This window comes from Sinocyclocheilus anshuiensis, unplaced genomic scaffold (genome assembly GCF_001515605.1).
Source record: "Sinocyclocheilus anshuiensis isolate Anshui unplaced genomic scaffold, SAMN03320099.WGS_v1.1 scaffold1737, whole genome shotgun sequence".
NCBI classification, from domain to species: domain Eukaryota; kingdom Metazoa; phylum Chordata; class Actinopteri; order Cypriniformes; family Cyprinidae; genus Sinocyclocheilus; species Sinocyclocheilus anshuiensis.
In genome coordinates this window covers 362,851-372,183 of record NW_015540975.1, presented here as the reverse complement: position 1 = coordinate 372,183, position 9,333 = coordinate 362,851, and the positions used below count along the sequence as shown (strand labels likewise).

Genomic DNA, 9,333 nt, shown 5'->3' with positions numbered 1-9,333 from the left:
GAGGGTGGGGTGTACAGAAACAGGTGTCCAAACAGGTGTCCATTTATGGTAGGAGGAGGGGGGTTTATGAGGGGCAATAAATCAAACTTCTTGACACTTAGGACCCTATACTCTCTCTGACGTATGCCACGGAGAAAAACCCCACTGCAACTCAGATTCAATTGCTTATCACTGTTTACTCTCTCGAGTGAAGGCATTTGTCGCTTGCTCTCCCGAACACAGGCTCTTCGCCACTTGCTTTCTCGAGCAAGGTGTAACCCGGCAACCAACCAATCCAACGAGGGCTTCCCCAAAAAGGACGTCATCCAAACATCATTCCGGCGCTAGATCAACAGCCAATCAGCAACGGAATCCCCTACAGTAGCCACGAGGAACAACTCAGCTTTTCAGATTTCAGCAAAATGCAAGTAACGAACAAAATCTCCTATCTGCTGAACTGACGCTGATGATTGACTTAAGCAGTAAACGTAAGACAAATCTCTGCTTTGTGAATTCTCTCAGGCTGAATTTAAAACCACTCGTGGAAACGAGTTAGAACTTTGAAACTTCATGCAACTCTCTGTCACGAATCCTGTCCATGGACTTCCGTTCAATCACCACCAGAGGTCACCCTTTCATTACATTGACTCTCGCACAACACAAACTGTTGCATGTCATCCCGGACTACATATCCCATCAGCCATTGCACTGATTGCACACAGCACTGATTGCACACAGCTGTCATCAATCACACATTCACTATATTACACTCACTCAAACAACCATTCTCTGCCGAGTATTGTTTAGCCTGTACCCTGTTCCGAGTCTCTGTGTTTCCTTGCCTTCTTGTTTTTGACCCTGGACTGTTTATTGGATTGCTCTTCTGTCTCGCCCTGTTGGATTCCGTTTGCCATCGACTGATCCTCGCTAGTTTACCGGATTGCCCTTGCCTTGTCTTCTCCATACCAGTTCGCCATTGTCTGACCCATGCCTGTTTCTGACCACGCCTGTGAATAAAGCTTGCACATGGATCCGCACGTCTCACGTCTTGTCTGCCCCGTTACAGAGGCAGTGAATGGGTGTTATTTAATATTCCAATAGAAGTGTTCCTCGTCATTTGCTCCTGTAAAGAAAACTTAGTTCTCGCGAGACTAGCATATTCTCACCGGAGCTTACGCTATACCTACGACCTATGTCATCTGGCTGGAATGCCACTTCCTCGTGTATGCGCGTACTAGAGATTACGGTATATATCGTTTTAAATATGGATATTTCTCTTACAGAAACACATTGATTCGCTGCAGGAGGACGTCATTAACCACCCTTTTTTATGATGGATTGGCACAGTTTATTGGACTTCTATTGGACTATTGAATAACACCCATTCTGCTCCGCCGTGGTGGTCTACTGTCTGGCTCTGGTGGTTCTCTGCTCTGCCGTGGTGGTCTTCTGCTCTGCCGTAGTGGTCTGCTGTCTGGCTCTGGTGGTCTTCTGGTCCGCCGTGTCTTCTCCATACCAGTTCGCCATTGTCTGACCCATGCCTGTTTCTGACCACGCCTGTGAATAAAGCTTGCACATGGATCCGCACGTCTCACGTCTTGTCTGCCCCGTTACAGAGGCAGTGAATGGGTGTTATTTAATATTCCAATAGAAGTGTTCCTCGTCATTTGCTCCTGTAAAGAAAACTTAGTTCTCGCGAGACTAGCATATTCTCACCGGAGCTTACGCTATACCTACGACCTATGTCATCTGGCTGGAATGCCACTTCCTCGTGTATGCGCGTACTAGAGATTACGGTATATATCGTTTTAAATATGGATATTTCTCTTACAGAAACACATTGATTCGCTGCAGGAGGACGTCATTAACCACCCTTTTTTATGATGGATTGGCACAGTTTATTGGACTTCTATTGGACTATTGAATAACACCCATTCACTGCCATTATAAAGCTGGGAAGAGCCAGGAAATTCTTTAATATAACTCCGATTGTTTTTGTCTGAAAGAAGAAAATCATATACACCTAAGATGGCTTAAGGGTGAGTAAATTATGGGGTAATTTGCATTTTTGGGTGGACTATCTATTCGATACAACTGTTTAACAATAATATTTCAATTCATTTACTTCATATATATACTTCTTAATTTTAATAAATGCATATACTTGTAAAAAATTTAGCATTAATTTTAATGAAAAGTCACACATATATTTTACCAGAAATAAGGAGAAGCCATGGACCAATAAATTTGAGTGGCTTGATTGCTTTCCTTATGGCGGCTATAGCACTATGACACACTATGAGATATCTGTGTTCGATATACACTTATTATTAATAATTACCATAAATAACAGGTATCATTATATAATATAATAAAATCAACTATATAATTAAATAGTTGATTATCCTAACTGAAGGCTGAATGATTATGGTCACAGGCATACATTTATCAGTATTTAATGACTTCAAACATAGCTCATCTAATCCAAATTAAGATTCAGAACTATCTATTTTTAAAAGTTCCTTTCCAATGTACTGTATTTATTTGAACTTTTCTGTTCCTGCATGTGCTTTGTCATTAGAGAGGTGGCGGAGGGAGAAATTGGCCGGCTGATTGGTGTTTTTCAGTCCCTAGAGAGAACAAAGGTTAAGTTAAATACCAGCACACTGAATTATAGCGAGATCTATTAGACAGGCCCCCTCATCCGTCAAAACTCAGTATGGATGCCAAACGCCGCTGCAACCCTTCCGCTCTCCATTAAGTTCCCAGTACGCCAGGTCCCCAGGCAGGCCACCGTCAGCACTGTCCCTCTGCTGAGTTACAGCTCCCATGGGGCCGCTAGTTCATTTAAAAGCCTTTGTGGGGTGCCATTAATTCTGATAGATAGATATCACTAAACTGCTGAACAAACATCCTACTCAGTCATTTGCATACATTACAGTAATGGTGGAAAAAATAAAGCATTCCTACTGATAAGAGTTGCGCATATGAGCTACTCTGCCAGCATTTCACCAGTTATTTAGATCGGTTTAAAGCAGAGGACTGTAATAACTATACGGCTTTAATGTATGCTGGTGTATCTTGTATGTATGAAATGCATTTATGTAATGAAAAACTCCCCATCCTCACTCTGAATGCATTTATGTGGATATTCCAGCAATACAAACAGCACATAATATCCTCCAAAGCATGCAAAAAGCAAGCAAAAAAAGAAGGAGGGGAAAAAAACATTAATTCTTAGCAGGTAGTGTGAATTATGATGCACAGGGATCTTTAGTACTTATAATATATTAAATAATGTATACAAGGCAGTGGGAGTCGATTTCATTCTTCCATATACCCATAATGCATCTGCAACTACTCTCCCATATCTGACCTAATACCTTAGACAAACATACTCTCACATATACATGTTCATATTGCAAGAGGGAATACTGAGCAGGCGGTAATAAAATTAGCTTCCTTTATTTGACTCTAAAAACTAACCCTTATGCATATCGTGAGTTTATTTCTCTCTTGCAACAGTGTGTTCGGTGCATTTCTAAACCGGCCTTGATTTGCTGCCACAATCATTTCTATTTAATGGATTAATATATCAACGGTGCATCGCCATGCAAGCTAATAAATGCATATTTGTTCCAGAGTCTTAAGCACCTTAATGTGAATCTAATATGATCTTCCCATATTTGGTGAGATTTTTTAATATTGCAAAATGTCACCTCCACAGTTTCAGAGGGGTGTGAAATGTGTACTGCTATTATTACATCCAAAAAAAGCTGACTCCTACCTAGGCAAAATTCCTCTACCGCTCTCACATGGCCTCTCTCTAGTTAAAGCCTTTTTATCTCATAAAATTTGGTACATAGTAGTTCATTCTCTCCTCCTATCTCGCTGGCAGGGCTCTAAATCTGCAGTTTGAGCTGCCATGAAAACTGAAAAGAAACAAATGTTCTGCATATGAAACGCCACAATCGTATTGTGTTGGGTCTCTCTGGAGCAGCAGAGAGTAAAAAAAAACAAAAACAGAATAGTGTGATTTCAGGGTAGATTAAATCACATGGATCTCAAGGCTACAGTTCATAAAAAAGGAAGAAATCTGAAGATTCTGACAGTGCCCACCTGGAGTAGTGTGATTTAGATGAGTATCTACAGGCAAAGAAAACACTGTAAACATGGTAACATCTGTCTTTTTCCTCATTCACGCAAATTTCCTTTCCCATCCCGTTTAAACAAATCATCAACCGCGAGTTTAAAAAGCGCGTGTTTTTAAAACACTTCCTGCACTACCACTCTAAAATAGCATCTCCACACCGTAGTCATTTGTCAAGGTCACGTCGAGGTCAAACTCATAAAGGAGAGAGCAAGAAGCCTGTTGCTATGGCGAGCAATGGAGTGCATATTGCAAAAAGCGCGCACACACACACACCCACCTCCACGTTCACAAATTCAATCACTCCCTTCTATAACATCTAGCCTGCTGTCCTCAATGGCCGAGTGAAACAGCTTTTGGTCTCCTTTAGCTCAGTGACAATGTCTGCCCTGTCATCCGCAAAAGAGCTGGCGCAGCTGTGTTTGAACGTGCTGTCAGTCAGTATCTCTGCAGCCGAGCTCTGATGCTTCTGAAAACGAGTCGCGACTGGTGCACAATGAGGGTGGAGCCGTTCCTTTTCAGTCACAGCTCTCTCGCTGGCTTTTCTTTCTCTGCTGCTAAAAAACCCCTCTCGAATCATCAAACGTACGTGACTGTATTCAGCTTCGGCTGTGTGCCGGCTCTGATTACAGATCAGGTGAGACAGGGACGCGATGTGGCTGCATTTGCACTCGGGGCCTGGTTGGCTTTTACAATCCCCTGGGAACAGCGCAAGGCCCCAGCACTGCCACAGTGGATCCGCGCCTCTCCATTTCCCCTCACTCAAGTTCCAATCCTCCCCGAGTCCTGCTAATCAATACTGTCACTAAGGCCACAGAGGTATTCTGGCTTGTTTTTGTGCCGCACTGCAGGCAAGAGCAGCTCATTGTTCTTAAACCATACAAACCTAAGCAGCCCTCTTTGACTCAGAGCAGATTTTTAATGTGTGCCAGGGCTATTACTCTTATGCCACCCAAAGTGCAAAGTAAGCCCCCATAAATCTCGGCGTTAAGCTCGTGAACAAAGAGCTAAAATAAGGTTAACTGCTGTCGTTCCTGTGCTTGGGGAACATATGGGAAGTCTCTCAGACTTGATAAGTCATTGATTAATGGTTCTTACTCGTAGTTAATAACACCGCTGAGGAACGGCAAGAATCGCAGTGGGAATATAAAAGTCAGGCCGTCGCTCAGAACCGGCACAAAAGTCAAACTTCCCTAAATCAGCACCATTTTGCAGCAGATCCGCTTTGGCCCGCATAAACATTCACATGTCAGAAAGCAAAGGTCAAACAAGTGTCTAACTTCCTCACTTAGAGTTTGAGAAGTGCTGTGGCATCTAATTTGATTTGAGGGGCGCAATCTCTTGTGTTTCTGTTATTGAAAAGGGAGAGGTGCTATGAGAGCTGATAGCCCTCATAAAGTTGAAGAGAGGAGGACTGTGGCTGGTTAGCAGATGAAATCAGCATGGGGTTATAAGTATAGAAGGCTAAGAAGCCCTCCATTAGAGTCCGTGGGGAGAAAGCTGTGCAGTATAAATAGCTCCCAGGCTGAACTCCCTTTGGAGAGCTTGAGAGACGAGGAGAACGCTGATAAACACCTCACTTTGAGACAGCCTATACAGTATTTTTGTCGTTTTCCAGTTAAAACATTTAACCATCCACGAAACAAGATACATTTACTTAAGCCAAACTGTGAAAATAAGGCCTGTTTTCAGGGAATATATTTCAATTTTTTTTTCTTGTTGTATAAACCTAATATGTCTTGTTATATTTATTATTAAATAAATTCAATCAAAATATAATTTCTGAAAAGAAGGAAATAATCAATTATTTTGTTTAATGGGTGTTTACATATACACTGCCATTCAAAAGTCTGAGGTCAAAAATATTTTTTTTGAAAGAAATTAATATATTTGTTGAGCAAAAATGCATAAAATTAATTAAAAAATGACAGTAAAGACATTCATAATGCTACAAAAGTTTTCCATTTTTCTTATAATTATAAGAAATTATTCCTGAGCATTAAATAAACAGAATGATTTCGGAAGGATTATGTGACACTGAAGACTGGAATAATGGCTGCTGTAAATTCAGCTTTGCCATCATAGGAATAAATTACATTTTAAAATGTAATTAAAATAGAAAACTTCGAATGTTTGTAGTTGGAAATGGAAAACAAAACAAAAATATTGATTAAGAATTATTATTATTTTTCATAGCTTACTGTGAAAGGGACCTCAGCACCTCATTCCTGCACAGAAGCCTACTAAACTTTCTAGCACAGGAGACAGTAGAAGTAAATGTACTCAAAGGATATCGACATTTTTTCGACAAACTTATCCTGCTTGTCTTCAGTCTACCTCATTCCAGCATAGAAGCCTACAAAACTGTTTAGCATAGGAGACAAAAGTAGTACATTTGCTCAAAGGATATCGACATTTTGTCAACAAATTTATCCTGCTTGTCATCAGTCTTGGGGAAGTTCTGGATGTCGTTCTCCAGCCTCTGAATATGCCGTTCCATTGTGTCCAGGCTGGCTTTCAGGATCTGGGCAGATACTGTTAAAGGCAGATAGAAAATAAACAAACAATGGGTTATGGGTATGCTGCTTAGTTTGTGGTCAAAGATGTTATCAACACAAGAAACTATTTTTTATTTGAAATGACTTTATTTGAAATGAATTTGTACGAGTTCATGTTTAATTGTACTGAGCCTCAGTGTACTGTTGGGCTTAATTATATGTTATGTTATTTTATGTATGTATGTATGTATGTATGTATGTATGTACGTATGTATTTCTATATGTATGTAAGTATATATATATGTATGTATGTGTATGTATGTATGTATGTATGTATGTATGTATGTATGTACGTATGTATTTGTTTATTTATTTTTTAAGTGTCTCAGTTTTTTTCTCCTATACTGTGTAGGTGGTAGTTTTCTGCCTAATTCATACTGTTTGATGAACTCCAGTGCTCTTATTTACAATTCAACATCTTGACAAGCAACATATTAAGTCCAGCTTCTAACACAGCCCTCAGAAATCTTTGGATATGAAGTCTGTTAAACACAACCCATCTTTTTCTGATAAACATATTTATATTATTAATCATTCAACATCTTGACAAGCATATTAAGCCCAGCACCTAACTCAGCCCTCAGAAATCTTTGGCTATGAAGTCTGTTAAACACTGCACTGAAGTTACTGTCAAAGGGTTTCTATATCAACTTTTAAACTCTGGAGACTTTGGTCAGTGACATTAATACTTGAGGCAAAGCATGCCACATTTAATATTGATGATCTATGTATATTTATTTAGATCTAATGTAATATTAAACCATACATATTTTAATTATTATTGGAGACTGGATGATATTGTAGTGATGCTAAATGAAAGAATAACAAATGCAATAACTTACAAAATTATAATAATAATAATACAATGAACTAATGCATGGGCTATTATATTATTATAAATACATATTATAATAATATAATAGCCCATGCATTTTCATTTCCGTTGCAATAATAATAAAAAAAACAAAACAAAACAAAAATAAAAAAAAAACAATTAAATAAATACATCTGACTATGCACATGATTTACAACCAACAACCATTTTAGGTTTAACTAATACATTTAATCGCCCGTTCTAATTATCCAAAAGGACTTTCTGTCTTGTTTTTCTTATCACCCTGTACTCAAGCATATATTGGCTGGCCTATGTTGTAACTCTTGCAGGTGTGCTCAGGTGGACAGGTGCACTGAACTGATGCTGGAGTTGCTGACTGCGGCTGCTGTCCTGAGGCTGAGTGGCGTCAGCATGGGTTCAGCTTCATTAATCTCTACATAATCACTGTTTACTGCTCTCCATCTCTCTCTGCACTCACTATAGTCCTTTCAAGTCTGGACTTCAAAGTGCCAGCAGTGTCTTAGGGGGATCAGTGGGGATGCGGACACGGACGCAGTTGTGGTGCCGTTTTTGTGATTGGTGTATGGCTTTAGCTTTATTGATACACGGTACGAATGATCACGGCACAAGAAGGTCTGTCTGAGAGGGTCAAAGCTCTGACTCATCAGAGACATGAAAGGCTTTGTATGGGTCTTATACTGGACAAACACTCTTCAAGAGGATTGCTGTGAGGACATTCTGAGTAAGCAACCTAGGTGCAGATTCCAGCTCATATATTAATTATTTAATTATATCTAACACAGGGATGTCAAAAGTATCAACTGTTAAAACGGGAAAAACAATAATGTCAGCAATATATACACTATCTATAACACATAGACCTACACAGCTGATAATATTTACACAACTGTTTGGGGCAATACGATTATTTATTTATTTATTTATGAAAATGCATTAAAAATGTAAATGATCAAAATTAAAATGTGCATTAACATTGTAGGATCTCTGTCTTCGAACGGACCCACTTACACTATTGAGTCACACATGAAACAATCACATTCCATTGAGACAAACTGAGGAGCCCCTATGCAGCCAGCTGCGGTCGTAAAACTCATGCAGGGTCAGTGAAGTGTTGAAGCAGTTCCTGTACTATCTAGCGTATCGTCTCAAGAGACTCAAATAAAAACAGTGCTTAAACCCTAACTCAAACTAGGATACAAAACTATCTTTGTTTTACGGGCTTTCAAGGACCAGATGCGTGATCCCCCTGACCATTTAACACATAAATTGCTAAATCTGATAAACAGAAAGTGACAGATTAAGAGCTCTCTGTCCAGGAGAAGAATGGCAGACTCCCAACTCGTGACATGGGCATGACCTCAGGACACCTCCCCTTTCCCCCCTGCATTCCAAAAAAGGGACACGAAACGTACAACAGACAATTTCAACAGAAAATCAGTTATGCGCATAACAGGGCAACCAGATTCACAAATAATATGTTGTATGTCTTATATATATATATTTGATGTGTTCATGTAATCGGTGCAACTTTAATCAGTGTTTATTACCCTTTTTAGGAAATAAGGCCTTTAATATGTGTGTAAGATATGTGAAGTTTAGTGTTGAACGTAAACTTGTGATAACTGCAGAATATTGAAATAAGTGAAAAGCTGTTATTTCAAACAGTATGTGTTGTACGACACTATAGAGAAGTTATTAACAAAACCTGCAAATCTTAATTTCCCCACATGATAAATTGAAGCATTATGGTAATGTATGCACGCTCCGCCTTGCAAGAAGCCGATTGGAAG

At 39.5% G+C, this 9,333-nt stretch overlaps 1 protein-coding gene across 1 annotated transcript in view; it reads right to left on the bottom strand.

The window, feature by feature from the left end:
* The window catches only part of LOC107690093 (protein diaphanous homolog 2-like), a 189,003-nt gene that overhangs the window by 133,472 nt on the left and 46,198 nt on the right, over nucleotides 1-9,333 (bottom strand). The window contains exon 2 of the mRNA XM_016488332.1: nucleotides 6,540-6,664. Within this exon, the coding sequence (XP_016343818.1) occupies nucleotides 6,540-6,664 (125 nt within the window). The remainder of the gene's footprint in view (nucleotides 1-6,539; nucleotides 6,665-9,333) is intronic.